Source organism: Cyprinodon tularosa, unplaced genomic scaffold (genome assembly GCF_016077235.1).
Source record: "Cyprinodon tularosa strain WSP-4 unplaced genomic scaffold, ASM1607723v1 ctg539, whole genome shotgun sequence".
Classification (NCBI taxonomy): Eukaryota; Metazoa; Chordata; class Actinopteri; order Cyprinodontiformes; family Cyprinodontidae; genus Cyprinodon; species Cyprinodon tularosa.
This window is the reverse complement of record NW_024039273.1, coordinates 585879-611841: the sequence shown is the minus strand read 5'-3', so window position 1 is coordinate 611841 and position 25963 is coordinate 585879. Positions and strand designations below refer to the sequence as shown.

The window sequence follows — 25963 nt, the reverse complement described above, 5'->3', positions numbered from 1 at the left end:
TACAGAGTGTAGAGACCAAAGCACGACTCGGAGGGACTGATCGGACCGGCGAGGCGGATCAGGATGTAGAACCAGGGCTGCACTGCAAATAACAGCTAAAAATAAGTCAGAATTTCTTAAATTAAGCGTATTTACCTTTAATTTGAGTTGGTAAATAAGATGCTTTGCAGATGGCATGAGCTTTTTACAATTAAAATAAGATAATTAAATAATATGCACTTGAAATAAGACAATGCAATTGTTTTTTCCTCTCTTAAAAGTTAAATGTTTCTTGTTCCGTTGGCTAAGTGTCTCACTGACATCAATTCCAGAAAAAATACACTTAATTTCAGAAAAAAAAGGCTTATTTAGATTCCATTTGTTTGCAGTGTGGGGGGGCGGTAGAAAGATGGAGGCTGCTTCACGGGGCCCAATGATGGATTTTCTTATCAAACAAATAAAACCAATAGAAAGTCATTATTTACATATAAAGATTTGTGCTCTTTGACTGACAGGCAGAGGCAGCACCCCCTCCCACAGAAAAAAAAAAAAAAATTTAGAAAAGCAGGATCCTCACATGCAGCTCATTCAAATATGTACAAGTTTGCAAACATCAACTTTAAATCTTTAAAAAGAAGCTACAGTTCTGATAAAAAAAAAAGCTGCATCTGATTCGATTTTCTATGAAAAGGAATCTTATTGTAGGAACTTGGAGTCATGTGACGGATCGTTTCCTCCAGCAGCAGGAGGTCCTGCTTTCACTCCCTCCTCTAGATGAGCTCAGGAAGTCACGCTTAGCTAGAATCCAACCGACCAATCAGCTCCACCCTCAACAGGTCCAAGTGAAGCCTGTGAAATATCGGCATGGAAAAAGACACGTTGGATGAGCCGTTTACCGTCCAACTTTTATTCCCACCTACACAGGTCTGCACTGCAAAAAAAACTTTTCATAAAATAAGTGCATTTTTTCTTGAATTGAGGTAAATGAGACACTTTGCCAATGGAACCAAACAATTTACATTTAACAACAGTCTCTTATTTCAAGTGTATATTATCCAATGATCTTATTTTAGGACTAAGCATACTGGTTCCATTGGCAGATCATCTTATTTACCTGCTGAAATTAAGAGCAAATACAATTATTTTAAGAATTCTTACTTATTTTAAAGGAAAACTCCGGTCAGCGAGGAATAATCAATGGATCATTATACTTAAAACTAATAAGTTTGCTGGATTTAAATTAATTTAGCGTTAATCAGTAAAAAAAAAATAAAAAATTCTCATCTGGGAGCGGCCATTTTTGCCCAAATATAGTAGCCCCTCCCTCCTGCCATCTTCCAGCAGTGACGTCACGGTGCGGTAAGCCTAGCGCCATTCTCCCCGCTTTCCAAGCTAAATCAATGGGAACTACTAGACACATCTGCAATCAACAACAATTATTGAAGATTTCCAGAGGACTTCACCATTGAAATTCACCAGAGCTATAGTGAAACTGACAATGCCCACGTGCATGGCAGCTGGATGCTGGAATACATCGGGTAAAAGTGAAAAAAAGAGTTATTCCACCTTTCTGATTCCTGATCCTCCACGGACGGGTTGGTCGTTGGATCGCCAACTTGAAGAGGGAGGATTTGCCATCGAACTTCTGGCCAGAGAAAAAACCCGTAATATGTAGCCAACATTTGGAAGAAGAATGTTTTCAAGATGACTTGGATAATAGCGCGTTGTGACAAACACCAGATACAGCACTGGGACTTGATCAACAGCCGATACCGCACCGTGACAATGTCACTAACCAGTAGGTGGCAGTAGTGTTCTTTGACAAACATGGATGCCTCCAGTAAAGCACATTCACATGAAAATTACTCTGAATTAAAAACACTGATCATTTATTGAACAGGATGGAATCATTTCAGATTTAAAGAACTTTCAGAAGTTTGGATTCTGAATATGAGCGGATTGTTCCTTTAAAATATTTGCATTTGTTCTTGAATTGAGGTGGTAAGTGAGACACTTTGCCAATGAAACAAAATAATTTACATTTAAAATAAGAGAAAAAAACGTATTTTTTTTCAAGTGCATAATATCTAATTATCTTATTTTAAACTAAGCATACTCGTTGCATTGGCAGATCATCTTATTTACCTGCTGAAATTAAGAGTAAATGCAATTATTTTAAGAGTTGACTCAAGTTATTTTTTGCAGTGTGCAGAGTAAAGGAGTCGACCACATCTTCACATTTTCTCTTCCATCCGTTCCAAAATAAAGTGCTTGAGTTTAAACAGAAAAAGTCCAAACAAAGTGATTCCTTTGCTTATGGCTGTCTGCTTGATGTAACAGCAGCTTGTTGGTGGGTTAAAAAGTCCAAGTCCACACAGGCAGCTGGAAGCCGTCGCTTTCCAACCTTTTCCTTCAACTGCAATACTTGAGGTTTACATGAAAGGCAGAATAGTCTGTGTTGGTCTAGAAAATAAATACACAAACACTGAAACTAGAAGTGCAGGACCACTGATCAAATCTTAGCCCAATGTCTTTTTAGAGTCCACAGCACTGTCTCACAGCCCTGTGAATCCTCCTTTTTCCAGCTGAAACCGGAATGCTAACATGATGGGATCCTCCCACCCTCAGATTTTAAAAGAATCTTTAAAAGAAGGCTTTAATGTCCACATCTTCTTCTAGATTTATTGTTTCCTCTCTGATCCGTTGTCATCTTTGGTTGGAAATGTGTGCACCGCTGCAGTAGTACAACAAACGGATGACAAACGCAGATTAAAACAAACAAATGAAAGTGCTGAGCTGCTACAGGAGGGAGAGGTCTGTTTTTTAGGTCCTGGTCCCTCAGTGGTTTGGGGTGCAGCTGCTACTCGTACAGCCTGACCGTGCAGTAGCACAGAGACGAGATCCTGCGCTCCACGCTGGCTTTATCTGCAACAGACAGTCACCACGCTTCAATTAGAATAAATTCATCAGCTCTTGTGTGTAATGACATACCAGTGGGTAATATTTGAAATTCTTTAAATTTAAAGTTATAATTCAAATAAACCACCAACTTTAACTGCAAAAAAATAGCTTCTTTAAAAGGATGCTTTAATGTCCACATCTGCTTCTAGATTTATTTTTTTAGACAGATTTTTTTTTGTCATTTTGTATACAGGTGTAGACAAAAATAAATTTAGTTTAAAACAGCTATAGCCAATTTAGTTTTTTAAAGTGCAGCCTTGAAAACAGGTCAAATTTATGTGCATATTATCCAATGATCTTATTTGGCAGATCGTCTTATTTACCTGCTGAAATTAAGGGTAAATACACTTAATTTAAGACATTTTTACTCATTTTTAGATCGTTTTTGCAGCGTGAAACAGTTAATAGTGAAAGAAATAACTCAAACTTATTGTAATCAGATTGGGGAATAAACTTACATCCTTTGGAACTGTCCAGTGCTGAATCCATTTTGGAAAGGGATTCAGACAAAATTAAAAGAATACCTGATTTTATGTTAAAAAGATTAAAATTATTGATTAAGCGTTTGCCTCCAACCCTTTAACAATGTTTATATAATGGAGAGGATAGCAGCATAAGTACATGTGAAAATGGACATAATCCTGGGAGAGCGGGCCCCAGCTATCACCGGATAGAGAACGCCATAGGTTAAAAAAACAAACAAAATGGTGTCAGCCCCCATTGCATTCATCTCTCCCCTTTTATGGTAGATGTGTTCATCAATTTGATTTGTGTTTATTTGACTGTGCTCATTATTATTCCACTAAATGAAAAAAGTAAGAATTTATTATCTAGAAACTATTAATAACAGGAGGTGAAAAGCAGCTCCAGACTAGCTTTGAATGTGGTGATGTCATCAGTACGCTGCTGTTCTAATTGATCCAGATTTATTCTGCGTGCTCCGGTTCTCCCAGAGTCCAGACTTTCCTGGGTTTGTCTATGTGAGCCCACCAGGATCCTGCTGAAAGACACCTGAATGTTTGCTGAACCCCACCCACTTTTATTATCTTACTTAAATAAATTATTATTATTATTTTAAATGTAAATTGTCTTGTTCCACTGGCAAAGAGTCTCACTTGCCTCCTTAATTCAAGAAAAAATAAACTTATGTTGAGAAAAAATGACTTTTCAATTTCCAGTGTTTGAGTTAAACTTTAAAGAAGCGACTTTAAGGAAACGCGGTCCTACTTCTACGCTCTCCTCTCCTTCTCCTACGTCTTAAATTAAGTGTATTTACCCTTAATTGAGCAGGTAAATGAGATAAATTGCCAATGGAATGAGTATTTTTACTCTTAAAATAAGATAATTAGATAATTTACACTTGAAATAAACCAATAGATCATGTTTTCTATTTTAAGTGTAAATAGTCTTGTTCCGGTGGCAAAATGTCTCTTTTACCTCCCCAAACCAAGAACAAATGCACTTATTTTAAGAAAAAAATGACTCATCTAGATTTAGATTTTTTTCCAGTGTAGCACCAGGTAACCAATGAAATGCCTCCTCACATTTGAGCACGTTGTCGGCGTCGGCAGGATCCTGCAGGATCTTGGAGAGGCCATCCAGCAGCATGGCAGCCTTGCTGTAGCGATACGCGATGTCCTCCGTTTGCTTAAACATCTCATCCAGAGCTGCAGACTGAACCTGGAGCACACATCATGGAAGCATGGAGCGTTAGCCGCGTTAGCTCGTCACGCCTCAAGTCCTGAACACACAGACTTTTAATCTTCAATCATATTTTCTTTCATGTCACACTGACTGCGTATAGAGAGACTCCGACTAGACAGGGTGAGCAGATCATTCTCTGTGCTGTACACACATTAACACTATTTCCCACATTTGACTGGAACAGATTATGAGTTATTAAAATAAAAACCAGTGGTTCATTCTATAAAGCAAAGCTCTACTTAACGAGTCTGTGCAGCATCTAGAACCAGAACAAAAACATAATGAGATCTATGTCTAAAGAAAAGAAAATGGCAGCAATAAACTCTGTGGGACGGTTTCCATGGTGACTGAGGCAGAGAGGTGATCCTCAGAGAGATCTGGGAAGTTTTTCTTTCTTGTTTCCACAAAGAGGTGAGAGAGATACGCTGCGCTGACCTGCTCTGTCTGCTCCTCCTTATTCTGGTTTCTGTGAGGCTCAAAGAGGATCACTGCTTTATCCGTTTCTGTCCTCCTGAACTCCCATCATGGGGAAAGTTTCTATTTTAATGTTTCATTCATCGTTGGCAGTCTGTCCTGCTAACTATAAACGCGATGGGCGACTCCAAACTGACTCTTTCTCAGTGAGATTAACAGATTTTATTGTGGATTTTCCCTCAAAGCGGATGTGTTTTACTTTGAAATTGCGTCTCTCTTCCTGTCAGACCCATGAAATTGCTGCTGAATTGCTGCATAGTCCGACTAACATAGACCTGGGCTCTATCAGTTGGAGCTACGCTGCCCCCTGCAGGAAATCATCCCCATTGACTTTCAAAGAGCGCTAAACGCCACGACCTCTGAGGGACGATTTTCTATCGGACTGGACGTAAAATCGGATTGGGTGAGTTCTGGCCTTCAGATCATGGCGTCTGTGTTTAAGAACTCACAATCTCCACGGCGTGGTTGTAGATGAGCTTCTCGGCCGTGACGCTGTTGATCTCATCCACAAAGCGCTGCTTGTCGGAGAAGAAGTGGTTGAGTTTGTCCGTCAGGTGGCGACAGAAGGCGATGCAGCTTTTGTAGCGCTCGTTCAAACCCTTGACCACTAGAAAAAACCAGGAGAAACGTTTAGGTGGAAAATAATTTGATGCTGCAGCATAAGGAGCTGATTCTCACTGCCATCAGGTCTGTAGCCAGGAGGCAGATTAAATGATTGAATATTAAATGGTAGAGCTACTGGGTTTAAACTGGTTTCCACTTTAGCTGAGTTCCATTGGAGACCCTGATGGAGGCGAGATGGCGACCCCACCCCCCCCCCCCCCCGTCTGAACTAGGAAGATGCCCCTACCTTGCTTGACTGCAGTTGAAGGATTCAACTTAGCAGATTTGATCTGAGCCTTTGCCAGATGGAGGGAGGAAGCGAGGAGCTGAGCTGCCTTCATGTAGAGCACCAGCTGCTCCACCTGCCTGTAGGGGGCAGCAGAGTCACAGCATGTTAGAGGCTGAAGAGCCTTCTCACAGTGACCGGACATCCAGACGCTTACCCCCACTCTTTACTGAGCTGGCTGATCTGGTCCACCACCACGCTGTCCTGGGGGGGGTAGAGGGAGGCGGCGGACATCCCGAGCTCCGCCCCCCCGGCTCGGAGCGCTGCCATCTCCAGGATGCAGTCGGTGAAGGAGAGCATCATCCGGAGGTGCATCAGGGTGTCGGTGTGCTCACGCTGAGCCGGGACATAGAAAAACAAAGAAAATTAAAATCCACCTGATGAGGCAGGAAGTTCAGACGGGGGGGGGGCCCTATCTCACCTCCATCAGGGTCTCCTCTGGCAGCTCCGGGGCTTCAAAGGTGATGAACCCCTCCATGCTAGGAGGGGAGGTCCCATAAGGAAGGTAGCGCAGGCTGCTGGGCCCTCCATCAGCACAATGGCCAGCTCCTAAACTGCCTGGAGGAGACGATCCGATGGTCATGCCTGGGGGGGAACCCACGCACACCCGACCGCTGGTGGAGCACAAGGAACCGGCCGAGCTGTTGGAACCCACTGAGGACGGAGCAGTTAGAGAGAGAGGACATGATCACTACGGACCAAACGGCGAGACGGACGGCGGCGGAGCTGGACGGCTTTTACCAGAGGTGGTCCGAGGCCGGGCTCCCAGGTGGCTGCATGTGGGAGGGGTGCTGCTGCTGGGCGGGGAGCCCACCGTGAACAGGACGGTGCGGGGGCTCGCCGATCTTCCTGGAGCCACGCTGGGGGCTGCAGAGAACACAAACATTTCTGTCATTGAGGGGATCATATCCCCAAAGGTTTTCTAAACCAAACCCCTCAACGGACCCCCGCAGCATGACGCCCCCATTACCATGCTTCACTGGTTTGCTGGGAAACCAGACTTATTGTATTAAAACCCCAACAGAGCTGAGAAAGTCTACCTTTCAGAAGATTAAAGGTATAATGGAGGATTTTCAGGAATTTTGTAAAGACCCCCACTCTCTCCACATGCAATAAAAACGCACATGCACAACCCAGTACCTGCTCCTGAGAGGGAACGCCTATCGAACGTGTGCAACAGCGTGCACAAGCTAATTTCTCCTCATGCACGCTTTGTTTAAAAGCTGCTGTTTGCTCATTAGAATGCGACCTATTAATCCAAGATTTATTTGATGATTTCAGATCCTTTTCTAAATCTGTGGCTTCAGGCTGAAGCGGCTGCTGCGTCCGTGTACCTGTGTCCATGGGCCGCTCAGTGTTCAGACTGTCGGTGCTGCCCTGGTAGGCTTGTCCTCCCAGAGTGATTCTGATCGGTTGTTCAGACAGACGGCCGGTACTGACGGACCTATGCGGAAACCACAGAGGTCAGTAGAGACACAGACATGGCATTGTGAAAATGAACGGAAGCGGCATGTTGTTGGGGATCTACTGAAAGGCAGCGTGGGGCTGAGTGTGACATCATCCAGGCTACAGAGCGAACCTCAGAGGTCGACTACCTTCCAAAGGTCCTGCTGGCCTCCGGGGCAGCAGCCCGTCCCGTCAGGTAGGGGCTGCAATGGTGGCTGCACATGTCCCGACAGTCTGCGAGCGTCTTGTTGGGAAGCGGGCTGTCTGCCAGCGCCATCAGGTTGCAGGACGCCTGAGTTTTAGGGATCTTGAACGGGGCAGAAATTGTCTGAAGAGAAATGGGTTAATTAGAGATTTAGTTAATTAGCAGCGACGGCGTCTGCTAAAGCTGGTTAGAGCGCCCACCTTGGTGGGGGAACCGATGATCGTTGGCAGCGGCGACTTCTGAAGCCAGTCAGACATGCGTGGCGACGACCCCAGCAGCTTGGTGGGGGAGGAGCCCAGGTTGGCTGGGCGGCCGAGCTGAGGGGAGTGACTGCAGGAGGAGCAGGACGGCTGCACGGGGTCAGACAGCTGCTTGTGGAGCTTCTGCCGGGTCTGGTAGAAATCCGTCAGCGTCGGAGCGCTTGGGAGCCGAGCGCCCAGAAGCTGAGAGGAGGGAACCGGAGAACCTGGGAGGGAGAGATGGCTGGATGATAAACCAGGAAACATTCAGCTGATGTTTTTACACACAGACAGCTTCAGTCTGTCACCTTCTGTGGAGTTGTGATGGTGCATGTGAAACCAAACAACAAATGGTCTGGGAATTCTTTCTTTTATATTCTACTGGACTGGATTTCACTTTTTGCTGTGATTTGGCATTGGTTGACTATTCGGTTGCACAAATTTAGTTGACTCATTTTGTCATTTCTTGCTTCTTTGGTTTACTGTGAATGAATATACTTCTCATTTGAGTTGCCAGGTGCTGGGAGGCTGCCATGTGGGCGTGGCCAGTAAAGGAAAGGAGGCCCCAGCTGTTAAAGATCTCCTCAATGACATGGAGGCCTGGTTGGACTCTTCCACTTACCTTTAGAAGGGGTGATGGAAGGGTTTAGGTTTTTTCATTTGGTTTTGTTTTCTGTTTTAAATTTGGGAAGTTAAATCCTCTTCCTCATAGGTTGCCGATTTAGTATTCTACTGATTAGTTTGGTCTTTTCTTTTTAGTTTTGTTTAGGTGAAAGTATGTTATGTTCCCCTGTTGTGTCAAAATGATCTGATCAACCTGTGCATATAGCCGTTTCTCAAGAGCACGAGTACAGACTCGTGTCCTCGTCGAGTCCCTTCTTGAGAAGAACCCAGGAAAGTCTGGACTCGGGGAGAACGGGAGAACGCAGAATAAATCTGGGTCAACTGGAACCAAAGCGTACTGATGACATCACCACATTCAAAGCTAGTCTGGAGCTGCATTTCACCTCCTGTTATTAATAGTTTCTAGATAATAAATTCTCACTTTTTTCATTTAGTGGAGAAATAATAATGAGCACAGTCAGATTAACACAAATCAAATTGAACATTTAGCCATATAAAACCAAATTATCTCCATCAGAGCCAGCGGTACTTCACACACGGCTATGCAGAGAGAGGGCTGCTGCATACGGGCCAACGTAAGCCCTGGCCCGCTGCAGACGGGCCAACGTTAGCCCTGGCCCGCTGCAGACGGGCCAACGTTAGCCCTGGCCCGCTGCAGACGGGCCAACGTTAGCCCTGGCACGCTGCAGACGGGCCAACGTTAGCCCTGGCACGCTGCAGACGGGCCAACGTTAGCCCTGGCACGCTGCAGACGGGCCAACGTTAGCCCTGGCACGCTGCAGACGGGCCAACGTTAGCCCTGGCACGCTGCAGACGGGCCAACGTTAGCCCTGGCACGCTGCAGACGGGCCAACGTTAGCCCTGGCACGCTGCAGACGGGCCAACGTTAGCCCTGGGTGCTATTACCCTCAGAGCTCCGCTGGTTGCCGAGTCCCTCTCAAGAAAAATTATTTTCTAAATTCCGCACTAAGTCAGTAAATGTTCCATATAGTGAAGCTTAAAGTATAATATTCTCGCCTCAAATGATCTTAAAACGTACTTTTATAGAACAACGGCAACAGAAAAGAGAACTTTTAACTTAACACTCTGAGATCTGTGAGCGCTAACCTGGAAGCTGCCGCAGTGCATGCTGGGACAGCTGTCATTCTGGAGAACGGACAGGTCTGCTCTGATGCATGCTGGGTAAAGAGGGAGGAGCCAGAACAGCAACAACTTGGTCTGCTGTCCTAGTGAACTGGAACAGTTTTAGTGTTACTAGAACGCACAAGTACACATAGTGAGAAACGACCTCCGTTTCCCTGATGTCAGTTTGGAGAGGTCTGTTCCTGTGTCAGGTTTGGATTATGTTGATTTTTTCTTTTGTTTTCCTTTATGGGTCCAGTTTGTTAGGAGCTTGAATTCTTTTTGGTAAATAAATTTGTTCCCATTTTTTCCTGTGCTTCTCGGTTCATCACAGGAGGTTTGTTTTGTTCCACAGAGAACCGGGACTTGTTTTAACCACCACACTCCTCAGCTTTAACAATGACCATAAAGAATAACCTCAGATCCCAGCAGCTTCTTATTACAGGAACAATGGAATCCAAAGTCGATGACTCAGGTGTTTGTCTGCTATCTTTAGCTCTAAAGCTGCTTTTACACTGAAACCAGAAGACTGCTTTCCTGCGGTTTAATGTTTGCCGTTATGAAGCGTTCAGGACGTTTAGGTGCAAACTGACCTCCTGCAGAGCAGCGGATGCGATGATCCTGGTTCTGCATCTGGCAGCAGCAGTGGCCCAGCTGCTCAGGGATGGTTCCCACTGCAAAACAAAACACCAGCATGAAGTCTGGGCCTCACACAGGGCCGCTGGGTAAGAACCGCAGCTCACCGAGAGGCGAGGGCGAGTAGGGCCGGGAGCTGCCCGTGGAGAGGCGCCGGCACGCTGGCTGGGGGGCATCAGCTGAACTGGGAGACCCGCAGCCCGCCTTTGGAAAGCCCATAGGACTGGTGTTGGAGCGCCTGACGGTTCCTGACCTGGGAAACAAACCGTCAACCAGAGAAAAAGATTTTCCTTCAGCTTTCAGACATATTTACAGGATCAAATCGTCTCACTGAGCTCATGGTTAACAGAACCCGCTGCAGCCGAGGACAGACATTACAGCCCGCCCTGCAAAATCAACCCACAAATGAGCAAAAAGTTTTCATTTTTCTATTTCTTAAAATAAGATAATTTACACTAAATATAAGACACTGAAATTATGTTTTTTTTATTTTAAATTGTCTTATTCCATTGGCAAAGTGTCGCACTTCCACAATTTAAGAAAAAAAAACACTTTTACGAAAAATGGACTGAATTTAGATTTACATTTTTTTGCAGTGTGTTTAACACGTTCAGTGTTTCATTATCCCAGAGGAATCTTATGAGCTGCGTTCAGCAGCTTGGTTCTGATGCAATAACAGAGTCTTTTCATGTGTGAACGAGTCTCTTAGACAGCGATACTCTCAGATCGTCAACGTTACATCCCCCCCCCCCACACACAGGTGAAAGGGCGGGTTTACCTGGGGGAGCTGTAGACAGCAGAACTTGGGCTGCTGGACAGGTTCTGCTTGATCCGCTGGTAGTTGCGCACCTGGGTGGGAACAGGAATGGGGGTGGTTTCCGCCCGCGGGGAGACCATGGCCGCCTGTCCCTGGGGGGGCTGCGGCTGCCTGGGAGAGAAGAAAGGAGGCTTCAGGCTGTAGATCCCACCTGGAGAACTTTGTCATGGCCGCTCAGACCCATAATTTAAAACTCTGCTAACAGCACAACACATCTGTCTGCTCTAGTTCTGCGATCGTTGGGTCTTTGTTTGAGCTGCTGAAGTCAGAAAGTGAGAGAAAACAAAGAGGCTGGACTTCCATGTAAACACAGAGAGCCCACCAATCAGCTCTGAGCACACTGGGCTGGGGGCGGGGCTACAGTTGGACCAGAGCGCAGTGCTATCAAACAGGCGGGGGTGGGGGGTGTTGTTCTGAAGAGGACATGGTGTTCCTCAGCAGCAGCCGTGACCCAGTGACCCAACAGGGGGCCTTTGTCACACAGACGGCAGGGGAGGAGCTTCTCCAGACACTGGGAGGTTCTACGGGTCATGTGACGGGAGGACTAGTCCAGACAAAGAACCACGGAGCAAAGAGCTGCACTCTGACATGTCTGCACCAAACACCCCACCCCCCCCTCCACCTTCCTCCTGTCATCCATAAACACACGGGAGGCTTCGGCGTCAGACGAAGGAGGGAAGGAAACATGGAAACCAGTTTACAGCGAGTAGAAGAGCAGGACAGGACTCAGCAGCAGGGCGGCCATTCTCTGATAATCACTTCCTGTTTAGAGGAATCCACACTCTGCTTCCCTTCATCACCGACTGCAGCCAAGAAACACTTTTACAAATCAGGAGCTTCAGTCTTAATGCCATCAATAAAGAGGAAACTCCGGGATCATCAGGAAAGTTTCTTCCAGGGTTTAAATCATTTATGCAACAGTTTCAGATAAACAGGAAGCAGTGAGAGGAACGGGAGACGAATGTCCAGAGGATGCAGATGGAGAAGACTGAAAAAACGCTGCCACTTGCAGAAGTAACCAGATCAGAGACATTCTTCCACATTTCCACCTCCATGGATGTTAAAGCTGTGAAAGGTTTTATTCTACGTCTTCACTCCGACGAACCTTAGAAAGCCAGAGTTCCCCACTGTAGCTCTGAAAACACCCAGGAATGTGTCCCTGACCGGCAGGCTGTTCAAAATGTGAGGCCTTTACAGAAGTTTGAATTATGAAGCAAACAGAAGCAGCCAAGAGGCGCTTTGAGACTCTGGGGGAGATGCAACCACCAGAGCTCAGCTGTTAGCTGCGATCCCCACAAATCTGACCTCTATGGAAGAGTGGAAACAATTACTGATGACAACTAGAACAGATATACTGAGAGGCACAATATATTAGAGAACTTAGTGGAGGATGCTGGAGATCCTTTAAGACAACAAAAAAAAAAAAGAGCAAAACTGGTGGAGGGCAGCGAGCAATGAGGAGATTCAGTGTTGGTGTTACCAGAGTTTAGGAAAGCAAGGGGATTATTATCGCTACGCTGAGGAGATGCAAGGAGAGGAAAAGAGAAAGGACCTTCTCTGTTCATCTAAAACATCACTTTAAGACGCAACCATGGGAAACCGCTTCTGCAGCCTGGATGGTTCCACCAGATGCAACCGTGAAAGGTGGAGGTTTCCACGTCTGGGAGCAAAGTCACTCAAACCTCCACTGATCATACAAAATCCACACATCTACCCACATTTATCTTTTATTACAAATATTCATTTATTATTTAAAAAACAGAAAACTGTGGGATTCCAGCAGAAGAAAGAGAAAAAAAAAAAATTTGTGAATTCTGCAGAACAGCTGAACAGAAAACGACCCAAACTCTTCATTTCTTACCGGCAGCGGGAGCCGCAACGTTTGCCGCAGAGCCAAGATATTTATCGGATCACTTTTTAAAGCCCTTCCTGCAAAGTTGATCCGCTTTGCAAATGTTTTAAAACATGCAAACCTTGAGTAGATCTGAGTCCAAGCAGAGCAGAAACCTGACAATGCAGATCAGGGTGAAGGTAGCATTTCCAGCATAGAACATGACAGCAGAGGGACCAAACAGTCAGGACGCTTTTCTCAGCAAGGAAAGAAAGCCGGACAGTTTCACTATTAGCAGGACAAACCTTTAAGCAACATCCAGCCTGAAATCCAGTGGAACGGTTTGATGAAAGCGCGGCCATGGGCTAAAGCAGCTCAGCATCAGACCCACAATGATAGAAAAATCATTTATCTTTATAGATGTCATCCATCCAACCTGGAGGACAAACCCCAAAATAAAAACCTTATAAACCATTTAGCTTCCTTCCTCCTTTTAATGTTGGACAAAGATGCGTTAAAATTTAGGGTTGGAACGTTAAAAGTTATGAGGCATTAATACTTTTACAAGAGGAGATGTGTTTGTTTGAATCTAGGAAGAAATGAATAAAATGATCTGTTCCAGTTCCCCATTAAAAGCTCACGGTTAAATCAGCATAACAGTGACTGTGGTGGTGTGAAGCTATTCTTATCATCGCACCACTTTGGCTTTTCTGACTCATCCAGCAACAGGGTGACATTTCTCACCATGCAGTGAGGAGCCTGTTTTCCTTCTAATGACGCAACAGACAGACTAAAGACGACTCGCTGACCCAGGAATAAACAATACGCTGCTAATCCCACCAAGAAACGCCTCCAAAATGAGCTCATCAGTCATTTTAAAAAGCAGCATCACGGCTTTGCAGCTCATTTGGAAAAGGAGGAAAACATCTATGATTAGCAGAGACAGAAAATCCTGACAGTAGAATTTATATATAGAAGTTGATCCTTAATGTTTGTCGAACATTTGAGATAAACTTAGAGTTAAAATGACATTTAGTAAGTTTTTACTGAAAAACAGCTTTTTTTTATTTGACCCTTTATCATTTTTAATTCTATTCAGTTTATTTCTATAGCTCATGTCATCTCAGGTCACTTTATAGATCCAGATCAACCAGATCATCCAGTCAGATTGATTCAAAGTTTTCTATCTAAGGAAAACCAGCTGATTGCATCGACTCATTGACTCTTCAGCAATCCCTCACACTAAGCATGCTTGTAGCGACAGTGGAGAGGAAAAACTCCCTTTGAACAGGAAGAAACCTCCAGCAGAACCAGGCTCAGTGTGAGCGGCCATCTGCTGAGGCCCACTGGGGTTCAAGGAGACAGAAGCAGACATAGAAAAAGAAGCATAGATACAAAAGGCAACTGTCAACCAGCTCCACAGGCGGCCCCGTCCAGGAAACACACAGCCAGGCAGAATAAAACACGTTTTAAATGATGCCACAGTAGTTCAGCACGATGCATCTTTCAGCCTATTTTCAGGTCAGAAGTTCCTGCGCTGGTCTGCGGTTTTAACCCATGTTAGATGGGTCAAACCCAGCAAACTATCCAAGTGTTACATGCAAGTTGGCTTCTGTGGACAATTAGAAGCGACTGACATCCAGATCAGCTCAGATCCCAATGGAAACTCCAGGAAAGTTGGAAAAAGGAAAGCTGGAACAAGGCAATGAGCAGTACTGTTTTTTGGCAACAGGTGGCAGCATCATTAGAAAACAGCCATTAAAACCTGCATTTCAGAAAACTAGTCTAAATGCTTTAAAGTCTCAGTGGCAGCCTAACGCGTCGCTCAGTGGCCATCTTTAATGCCTGCTTAGCCTTATGATGCTATGATAGTAACAGACGCATTGAGAAAGGAGTTTCTGAGCATCACAAAGACGCTGCATTAGGTGGTTACTCACCCTCCACACATGAAAAGGTCAGTGGACGGGCGGCAGCCGGCTCCTGCTGGGTGGTCGTCTGTGGAGGAGGACAAAACAGACAAGTATGAGGACTATGATGGTACAGAACGCAGAGTTCAGCTGGACGGATAGAAGCAGGTCCTGACAGACTTCAGGACCATCACCTGCGAGCGGCTACACAGCGGTTGATTTTATTAGCCATGAAGGTTAGCGTGTGGCCTGTTGTAGCATAGAGGCAGTGTTTAAACTGATGGACCTCCTGTCTGCTGTTTATTCCCTTCCTAAAGGTGGCTGCTGAGAATAAAAATAGCCAGTTTAGTGTGACTGGGACCAGCTGAGCAGATAAAGAACAGCAGCACCAGGTCGGAGCTGGACCTGCTGCTTAAAGGGTTAAACGCAGCGAGCTCAGGATTCACAGCACCGATAAACCCTGACCTGTTAGCAGTCAGTACGTCTGAAGATTAGAGATGCATCAAGTTTAACCTGCAGACAGAAACCTGTTGATTTTCAGCCTGATCAGTCCTGAGTGACGATGGGAGCAGCTGGAAACTCAAAGATCTGCTCACTGAAAGCCTCCAACTAAACGCTCTCACAGGACTCTGAGCTGCTGCAGCTATTGGCCGAGTCTCCTTCACTCATCTTTGACCTGTTAGCAGCATTTCAGAGCAACATGCTGCAGATCCTGGAGCATAAGATGCTAAAACTCACAGCAAAGGAGAGATGCATTGTAAAAAAAAAAAAAGAAAAATGTAATAAATGTGTAATAATATTGGATAATAGGGCTGGGTAATTAATTGCATTTGCAATAAAATCACTAAGTAATGAAATGAAATTTTAAAATCACAGAGGCACTCGATGTTAGTCGGTTACACTTGGATTAATACTCAAGATTTCACACTGCAGCTTTAGGTAGCAGTAAAACACTTAAAGGGGGTTTGCAGCCACAGAAAGTCAGAGAGAGCTGCCGTTACCATGCAGATCCATGCATGCAAGTAGAAGGAAGCACTTTTTTACACAAGCGTTACACTAAAATCAAGCAACAATGGCCTCCTTTCCAGCAGGCCTTCGATGAAACATCTATAAGCTTCCAGTTATATGCAACCCGTCTGCCACAGAACATGATGGGTTAGGAGATGTTGGATCTATACCAAGGGCGTAGGTTTGATATCAACTTTGGTAGGGACACTATTGGTCTTTAGTTTCATTGGTCTGATGTCAGTGGTCCTGTACAAAAATATGCACGCTCTTTTTTTATGCTTGACGTGAGCATCAGGGTACAGTTAGTTTAAAGCTACATTTATACAAATGTTATAACACTACACACACTAGATGCTGTTTCTCAATGTTTGAAGCATCAACAGGTCTGATGAATTGAGACTTTTTCCACTCTGAAAAGGGTTGCATTGGAGTTCATCAGCGACTAAGAAGAAGTTAAACACAGCAGGTACCAGGTAGCCGGAGGTTTCGTACCAGGCAGCAAAGTTGTGAGAGGAAAAGAAGTAACTGCTGTAACAACGTTGTGTTGTAAATTATAAACATGTTATTCACATTTAATCATTGGTAGGGACAGGTCCCTATGTTCCCTATGCAAACCTACGCCCATGGGATCTACATCCACTAAAACTAGGATTTTGAAATCAAATTATCAACAATTTATAGGGATGCACGATATTGGGATTTTGGCCGATATCCGATATGCCGATATTTTAAAACTCATGTAGCTGATAACCGATACCGATGTTAAAGCTGGACAAAAATAAGTAGTCATTGAAAATAGCAGTTTTGTTATCCATTTCTGACACTTTCAAAAATAATATACTGAAATATATTTTCATATGCTGATATCAAATAGATTTTTAAAAACACGGTATCGATCTATTTTACTTTCAAAATCTGGTGAAATTTCATCGTTCTGTTAAAAACTCTCGTAATATTTGGAAATTCTTGTGAGATTTTGTTAGTAAAATAGATCGATACCGCGTCAATATATCAACATATAAAAATATGGCAACATTTGGTGAATTTTCGGGGGATTTCGTAGCATAACGATGACATATAGCAATATTTCATTAGTAAAAGAGATTGATATGGTGTTTTTAAATGGCAATATATCAGCATATGAAGATATTGGGATATTTTAATGTATCAATATTTTTTCCCTCGTCTTTAGAAGTTTTTAAGTCTGTAAAAAAGAGGAAGAAGAAGTAGTATTTTGTTTTTTTTTAGACTTTAGAAACTTTAAATATCGGTGGGGTGACCGATGTCCGATATTCAGTTTTAAGGACGATAATGATAGGGGGCCAATTATATCGTGCATCCCTACAATTTATCTGTATTTATCAGCAGAAAGCATTTATTAATCTAAGTAGTAGTAGTTCTATCAAGGCTCAGGCCTTAAATAACTTTGCTTTGGATGCTTACAGCTCTCAGTTGAGAAGTTAGGAACCAGAACAAAATCATCTGTGTCACAGGAGGAGTTCTTGCTGCTGGTGCTTCCTGCAGACTCTTTGGACAGCTGCAGGAAGTTGGGCGGACCCATCGGAGGAGATGACAGACCGTCCTCAGTCAGAGTCTGCATGTCTGGAAGAGACTGTGTTCAGATGGAGAGAAGAATGAGAGGTTAGGCCGTTGGAAGCCTTTGGTTAAATAACGGCTCTGTGTTCACAATGGGCGAGAAGAAGAGGCCCACAGCACCATGGAACAATAACCCATCAGACTCACAGGAGGGCAGCTGTAGCGGATGGATGGAGAGGAGCTGCAGGAACCTTCTGCGGCAACGCTGGGGACGGGTACTGGACACGCTGAGGGAGACGTGCTGCCGTTAGTTAACATTTTACTGCAGCGAGGATTCCCCAGAGAAAAACCTTTCAACTCACATTTTTTAATTGTGGACGATGGTTCCAAGAAAGGATGGCTGAAAAACGTGTCTGCAGAGAGAGGAAGGTCAAAGGTCAGAGCATGAAAGCTTCTAAACATGCCTGAAGGCTGCAGAGCCCCAATTCAGAGGCCACACCCACCAAAGTCCATCCGCTCCTTCTGATTCCTCTGCAGCAGGCCGAGCAGCAGGTCACCGAGCTGAGGAGACGTCTCCCGCGGGATTCTGCACAACCAGAACATCAACACCAGCGTTAAACAACCAACAGTTAAATGGGAGCAGAGACGTTTAAACCGTTACAGTTCAGAGAAGAGAGCAGCTGGATGATCTAAGAGCAGCTAAACTTCCTCTGGGCTGTTAGTTCCTGGTTAAATCTGTTAAAGAGTGATAGAATGATTCTATAGGGTATCTGGTCCTTCAGGTCTCTAATAGGGTGATAGAATGATTCTATAGGGTATCTGGTCCTTCAGGTCTCTAATAGGGCGATAGAATGATTCTATAGGGTATCTGGTCCTTCAGGTCTCTAATAGGGTGATAGAATGATTCTATAGGGTATCTGGTCCTTCAGGTCTCTAATAGGGTGATAGAATGATTCTATAGGGTATCTGGTCTTTCAGGTCTCTAATAGGGTGATAGAATGATTCTATAGGGTATCTGGTCCTTCAGGTCTCTAATAGGGTGATAGAATGATTCTATAGGGTATCTGGTCCTTCAGGTCTCTAATAGGGTGATAGAATGATTCTATAGGGTATCTGGTCCTTCAGGTCTCTAATAGGGTGATAGAATGATTCTATAGGGTATCTGGTCCTTCAGGTCTCTAATAGGGTGATAGAATGATTCTATAGGGTATCTGGTCCTTCAGGTCTCTAATAGGGTGATAGAATGATTCTATAGGGTATCTGGTCCTTCAGGTCTCTAATAGGGTGATAGAATGATTCTATAGGGTATCTGGTCCTTCAGGTCTCTAATAGGGTGATAGAATGATTCTATAGGGTATCTGGTCCTTCAGGTCTCTAATAGGGTGATAGAATGATTCTATAGGGTATCTGGTCCTTCAGGTCTCTAATAGGGTGATAGAATGATTCTATAGGGTATCTGGTCCTTCAGGTCTCTAATAGGGTGATAGAATGATTCTATAGGGTATCTGGTCCTTCAGGTCTCTAATAGGGTGATAGAATGATTCTATAGGGTATCTGGTCCTTCAGGTCTCTAATAGGGTGATAGAATGATTCTATAGGGTATCTGGTCCTTCAGGTCTCTAATAGGGTGATAGAATGATTCTATAGGGTATCTGGTCCTTCAGGTCTCTAATAGGGTGATAGAATGATTCTATAGGGTATCTGGTCCTTCAGGTCTCTAATAGGGTGATAGAATGATTCTATAGGGTATCTGGTCCTTCAGGTCTCTAATAGGGTGATAGAATGATTCTATAGGGTATCTGGTCCTTCAGGTCTCTAATAGGGTGATAGAATGATTCTATAGGGTATCTGGTCCTTCAGGTCTCTAATAGGGTGATAGAATGATTCTATAGGGTATCTGGTCCTTCAGGTCTCTAATAGGGTGATAGAATGATTCTATAGGGTATCTGGTCCTTCAGGTCTCTAATAGGGTGATAGAATGATTCTATAGGGTATCTGGTCCTTCAGGTCTCTAATAGGGTGATAGAATGATTCTATAGGGTATCTGGTCCTTCAGGTCTCTAATAGGGTGATAGAATGATTCTATAGGGTATCTGGTCCTTCAGGTCTCTAATAGGGTGATAGAATGATTCTATAGGGTATCTGGTCCTTCAGGTCTCTAATAGGGTGATAGAATGATTCTATAGGGTATCTGGTCCTTCAGGTCTCTAATAGGGTGATAGAATGATTCTATAGGGTATCTGGTCCTTCAGGTCTCTAATAGGGTGATAGAATGATTCTATAGGGTATCTGGTCCTTCAGGTCTCTAATAGGGCGATAGAATGATTCTATAGGGTATCTGGTCCTTCAGGTCTCTAATAGGGTGATAGAATGATTCTATAGGGTATCTGGTCCTTCAGGTCTCTAATAGGGTGATAGAATGATTCTATAGGGTATCTGGTCCTTCAGGTCTCTAATAGGGTGATAGAATGATTCTATAGGGTATCTGGTCCTTCAGGTCTCTAATAGGGTGATAGAATGATTCTATAGGGTATCTGGTCCTTCAGGTCTCTAATAGGGTGATAGAATGATTCTATAGGGTATCTGGTCCTTCAGGTCTCTAATAGGGTGATAGAATGATTCTATAGGGTATCTGGTCCTTCAGGTCTCTAATAGGGTGATAGAATGATTCTATAGGGTATCTGGTCCTTCAGGTCTCTAATAGGGTGATAGAATGATTCTATAGGGTATCTGGTCCTTCAGGTCTCTAATAGGGTGATAGAATGATTCTATAGGGTATCTGGTCCTTCAGGTCTCTAATAGGGTGATAGAATGATTCTATAGGGTATCTGGTCCTTCAGGTCTCTAATAGGGTGATAGAATGATTCTATAGGGTATCTGGTCCTTCAGGTCTCTAATAGGGTGATAGAATGATTCTATAGGGTATCTGGTCCTTCAGGTCTCTAATAGGGTGATAGAATGATTCTATAGGGTATCTGGTCCTTCAGGTCTCTAATAGGGTGATAGAATGATTCTATAGGGTATCTGGTCCTTCAGGTCTCTAATAGGGTGATAGAATGATTCTATAGGGTATCTGGTCCTTCAGGTCTCTAATAGGGTGATAGAATGATTCTATAGGGTATCTGGTCCTTCAGGTCTCTAATAGGGTGATAGAATGATTCTATAGGGTATCTGGTCCTTCAGGTCTCTAATAGGGTGATAGAATGATTCTATAGGGTATCTGGTCCTTCAGGTCTCTAATAGGGTGATAGAATGATTCTATAGGGTATCTGGTCCTTCAGGTCTCTAATAGGGTGATAGAATGATTCTATAGGGTATCTGGTCCTTCAGGTCTCTAATAGGGTGATAGAATGATTCTATAGGGTATCTGGTCCTTCAGGTCTCTAATAGGGTGATAGAATGATTCTATAGGGTATCTGGTCCTTCAGGTCTCTAATAGGGTGATAGAATGATTCTATAGGGTATCTGGTCCTTCAGGTCTCTAATAGGGTGATAGAATGATTCTATAGGGTATCTGGTCCTTCAGGTCTCTAATAGGGTGATAGAATGATTCTATAGGGTATCTGGTCCTTCAGGTCTCTAATAGGGTGATAGAATGATTCTATAGGGTATCTGGTCCTTCAGGTCTCTAATAGGGTGATAGAATGATTCTATAGGGTATCTGGTCCTTCAGGTCTCTAATAGGGTGATAGAATGATTCTATAGGGTATCTGGTCCTTCAGGTCTCTAATAGGGTGATAGAATGATTCTATAGGGTATCTGGTCCTTCAGGTCTCTAATAGGGTGATAGAATGATTCTATAGGGTATCTGGTCCTTCAGGTCTCTAATAGGGTGATAGAATGATTCTATAGGGTATCTGGTCCTTCAGGTCTCTAATAGGGTGATAGAATGATTCTATAGGGTATCTGGTCCTTCAGGTCTCTAATAGGGTGATAGAATGATTCTATAGGGTATCTGGTCCTTCAGGTCTCTAATAGGGTGATAGAATGATTCTATAGGGTATCTGGTCCTTCAGGTCTCTAATAGGGTGATAGAATGATTCTATAGGGTATCTGGTCCTTCAGGTCTCTAATAGGGTGATAGAATGATTCTATAGGGTATCTGGTCCTTCAGGTCTCTAATAGGGTGATAGAATGATTCTATAGGGTATCTGGTCCTTCAGGTCTCTAATAGGGTGATAGAATGATTCTATAGGGTATCTGGTCCTTCAGGTCTCTAATAGGGTGATAGAATGATTCTATAGGGTATCTGGTCCTTCAGGTCTCTAATAGGGTGATAGAATGATTCTATAGGGTATCTGGTCCTTCAGGTCTCTAATAGGGTGATAGAATGATTCTATAGGGTATCTGGTCCTTCAGGTCTCTAATAGGGTGATAGAATGATTCTATAGGGTATCTGGTCCTTCAGGTCTCTAATAGGGTGATAGAATGATTCTATAGGGTATCTGGTCCTTCAGGTCTCTAATAGGGTGATAGAATGATTCTATAGGGTATCTGGTCCTTCAGGTCTCTAATAGGGTGATAGAATGATTCTATAGGGTATCTGGTCCTTCAGGTCTCTAATAGGGTGATAGAATGATTCTATAGGGTATCTGGTCCTTCAGGTCTCTAATAGGGTGATAGAATGATTCTATAGGGTATCTGGTCCTTCAGGTCTCTAATAGGGTGATAGAATGATTCTATAGGGTATCTGGTCCTTCAGGTCTCTAATAGGGTGATAGAATGATTCTATAGGGTATCTGGTCCTTCAGGTCTCTAATAGGGTGATAGAATGATTCTATAGGGTATCTGGTCCTTCAGGTCTCTAATAGGGTGATAGAATGATTCTATAGGGTATCTGGTCCTTCAGGTCTCTAATAGGGTGATAGAATGATTCTATAGGGTATCTGGTCCTTCAGGTCTCTAATAGGGTGATAGAATGATTCTATAGGGTATCTGGTCCTTCAGGTCTCTAATAGGGTGATAGAATGATTCTATAGGGTATCTGGTCCTTCAGGTCTCTAATAGGGTGATAGAATGATTCTATAGGGTATCTGGTCCTTCAGGTCTCTAATAGGGTGATAGAATGATTCTATAGGGTATCTGGTCCTTCAGGTCTCTAATAGGGTGATAGAATGATTCTATAGGGTATCTGGTCCTTCAGGTCTCTAATAGGGTGATAGAATGATTCTATAGGGTATCTGGTCCTTCAGGTCTCTAATAGGGTGATAGAATGATTCTATAGGGTATCTGGTCCTTCAGGTCTCTAATAGGGTGATAGAATGATTCTATAGGGTATCTGGTCCTTCAGGTCTCTAATAGGGTGATAGAATGATTCTATAGGGTATCTGGTCCTTCAGGTCTCTAATAGGGTGATAGAATGATTCTATAGGGTATCTGGTCCTTCAGGTCTCTAATAGGGTGATAGAATGATTCTATAGGGTATCTGGTCCTTCAGGTCTCTAATAGGGTGATAGAATGATTCTATAGGGTATCTGGTCCTTCAGGTCTCTAATAGGGTGATAGAATGATTCTATAGGGTATCTGGTCCTTCAGGTCTCTAATAGGGTGATAGAATGATTCTATAGGGTATCTGGTCCTTCAGGTCTCTAATAGGGTGATAGAATGATTCTATAGGGTATCTGGTCCTTCAGGTCTCTAATAGGGTGATAGAATGATTCTATAGGGTATCTGGTCCTTCAGGTCTCTAATAGGGTGATAGAATGATTCTATAGGGTATCTGGTCCTTCAGGTCTCTAATAGGGTGATAGAATGATTCTATAGGGTATCTGGTCCTTCAGGTCTCTAATAGGGTGATAGAATGATTCTATAGGGTATCTGGTCCTTCAGGTCTCTAATAGGGTGATAGAATGATTCTATAGGGTATCTGGTCCTTCAGGTCTCTAATAGGGTGATAGAATGATTCTATAGGGTATCTGGTCCTTCAGGTCTCTAATAGGGTGATAGAATGATTCTATAGGGTATCTGGTCCTTCAGGTCTCTAATAGGGTGATAGAATGATTCTATAGGGTATCTGGTCCTTCGGGTCTCTAATAGGGTGATAGAATGATTCTATAGGGTATCTGGTCCTTCAGGTCTCTAATAGGGTGATAGAATGATTCTATAGGGTATCTGGTCCTTCAGGTCTCTAATAGGGTGATAGAATGATTCTATAGGGTATCTGGTCCTTCAGGTCTCTAATAGGGTGATAGAATGATTCTATAGGGTATCTGGTCCTTCAGGTCTCTAATAGGGTGATAGAATGATTCTATAGGGTATCTGGTCCTTCAGGTCTCTAATAGGGTGATAGAATGATTCTATAGGGTATCTGGTCCTTCAGGTCTCTAATAGGGTGATAGAATGATTCTATAGGGTATCTGGTCCTTCAGGTCTCTAATAGGGTGATAGAATGATTCTATAGGGTATCTGGTCCTTCAGGTCTCTAATAGGGTGATAGAATGATTCTATAGGGTATCTGGTCCTTCAGGTCTCTAATAGGGTGATAGAATGATTCTATAGGGTATCTGGTCCTTCAGGTCTCTAATAGGGTGATAGAATGATTCTATAGGGTATCTGGTCCTTCAGGTCTCTAATAGGGTGATAGAATGATTCTATAGGGTATCTGGTCCTTCAGGTCTCTAATAGGGTGATAGAATGATTCTATAGGGTATCTGGTCCTTCAGGTCTCTAATAGGGTGATAGAATGATTCTATAGGGTATCTGGTCCTTCAGGTCTCTAATAGGGTGATAGAATGATTCTATAGGGTATCTGGTCCTTCAGGTCTCTAATAGGGTGATAGAATGATTCTATAGGGTATCTGGTCCTTCAGGTCTCTAATAGGGTGATAGAATGATTCTATAGGGTATCTGGTCCTTCAGGTCTCTAATAGGGTGATAGAATGATTCTATAGGGTATCTGGTCCTTCAGGTCTCTAATAGGGTGATAGAATGATTCTATAGGGTATCTGGTCCTTCAGGTCTCTAATAGGGTGATAGAATGATTCTATAGGGTATCTGGTCCTTCAGGTCTCTAATAGGGTGATAGAATGATTCTATAGGGTATCTGGTCCTTCAGGTCTCTAATAGGGTGATAGAATGATTCTATAGGGTATCTGGTCCTTCAGGTCTCTAATAGGGTGATAGAATGATTCTATAGGGTATCTGGTCCTTCAGGTCTCTAATAGGGTGATAGAATGATTCTATAGGGTATCTGGTCCTTCAGGTCTCTAATAGGGTGATAGAATGATTCTATAGGGTATCTGGTCCTTCAGGTCTCTAATAGGGTGATAGAATGATTCTATAGGGTATCTGGTCCTTCAGGTCTCTAATAGGGTGATAGAATGATTCTATAGGGTATCTGGTCCTTCAGGTCTCTAATAGGGTGATAGAATGATTCTATAGGGTATCTGGTCCTTCAGGTCTCTAATAGGGTGATAGAATGATTCTATAGGGTATCTGGTCCTTCAGGTCTCTAATAGGGTGATAGAATGATTCTATAGGGTATCTGGTCCTTCAGGTCTCTAATAGGGTGATAGAATGATTCTATAGGGTATCTGGTCCTTCAGGTCTCTAATAGGGTGATAGAATGATTCTATAGGGTATCTGGTCCTTCAGGTCTCTAATAGGGTGATAGAATGATTCTATAGGGTATCTGGTCCTTCAGGTCTCTAATAGGGTGATAGAATGATTCTATAGGGTATCTGGTCCTTCAGGTCTCTAATAGGGTGATAGAATGATTCTATAGGGTATCTGGTCCTTCAGGTCTCTAATAGGGTGATAGAATGATTCTATAGGGTATCTGGTCCTTCAGGTCTCTAATAGGGTGATAGAATGATTCTATAGGGTATCTGGTCCTTCAGGTCTCTAATAGGGTGATAGAATGATTCTATAGGGTATCTGGTCCTTCAGGTCTCTAATAGGGTGATAGAATGATTCTATAGGGTATCTGGTCCTTCAGGTCTCTAATAGGGTGATAGAATGATTCTATAGGGTATCTGGTCCTTCAGGTCTCTAATAGGGTGATAGAATGATTCTATAGGGTATCTGGTCCTTCAGGTCTCTAATAGGGTGATAGAATGATTCTATAGGGTATCTGGTCCTTCAGGTCTCTAATAGGGTGATAGAATGATTCTATAGGGTATCTGGTCCTTCAGGTCTCTAATAGGGTGATAGAATGATTCTATAGGGTATCTGGTCCTTCAGGTCTCTAATAGGGTGATAGAATGATTCTATAGGGTATCTGGTCCTTCAGGTCTCTAATAGGGTGATAGAATGATTCTATAGGGTATCTGGTCCTTCAGGTCTCTAATAGGGTGTGTAACATTGGTTGGGCTGAAAATGGCATATTAGCTGTTCTATGAGCCCTAATGCAGCCTGGTTAAAAGCCCTAGAATGAAACCACAGGTTTTCTTCCTTTTATGGTTTGATCATGAATATTTAGATGAGCTGTGCTCTGATTGGTTGGTTTACAACGAGCCAAGCTGCTGAGCAAAGACGCAGACATGTCCTACTTTTCATGCCTAAAAAAATGTCTGGTGGAATTTAGAAATCGTCCGAGATTCAGATCGACTACAGTGCAGCAGAACCGAGCCGTCAGCTCCAGGGCT

General features: G+C 43.5%; 1 protein-coding gene across 1 annotated transcript in view; it reads right to left on the bottom strand.

The window, feature by feature from the left end:
• Nucleotides 1-2805: 2805 nt before the first annotated feature.
• Nucleotides 2806-25963, bottom strand: part of ulk2 (unc-51 like autophagy activating kinase 2) — a 38703-nt gene continuing 15545 nt past the window's right edge. Inside the window, exons 10-27 of the mRNA XM_038304607.1 lie at nt 17882-17964; nt 17741-17791; nt 17586-17665; nt 17286-17454; nt 14865-14922; nt 11058-11207; nt 10387-10532; nt 10237-10317; nt 7859-8124; nt 7603-7781; nt 7342-7451; nt 6749-6874; nt 6429-6661; nt 6165-6343; nt 5969-6087; nt 5568-5725; nt 4485-4620; nt 2806-2904 (exon numbers count right to left, since the gene is read on the bottom strand). Of these exons, the coding sequence (XP_038160535.1) occupies nt 2840-2904; nt 4485-4620; nt 5568-5725; nt 5969-6087; nt 6165-6343; nt 6429-6661; nt 6749-6874; nt 7342-7451; nt 7603-7781; nt 7859-8124; nt 10237-10317; nt 10387-10532; nt 11058-11207; nt 14865-14922; nt 17286-17454; nt 17586-17665; nt 17741-17791; nt 17882-17964 (2389 nt within the window). The 3' untranslated portion in view covers nt 2806-2839. The remainder of the gene's footprint in view (nt 2905-4484; nt 4621-5567; nt 5726-5968; nt 6088-6164; nt 6344-6428; nt 6662-6748; nt 6875-7341; nt 7452-7602; nt 7782-7858; nt 8125-10236; nt 10318-10386; nt 10533-11057; nt 11208-14864; nt 14923-17285; nt 17455-17585; nt 17666-17740; nt 17792-17881; nt 17965-25963) is intronic.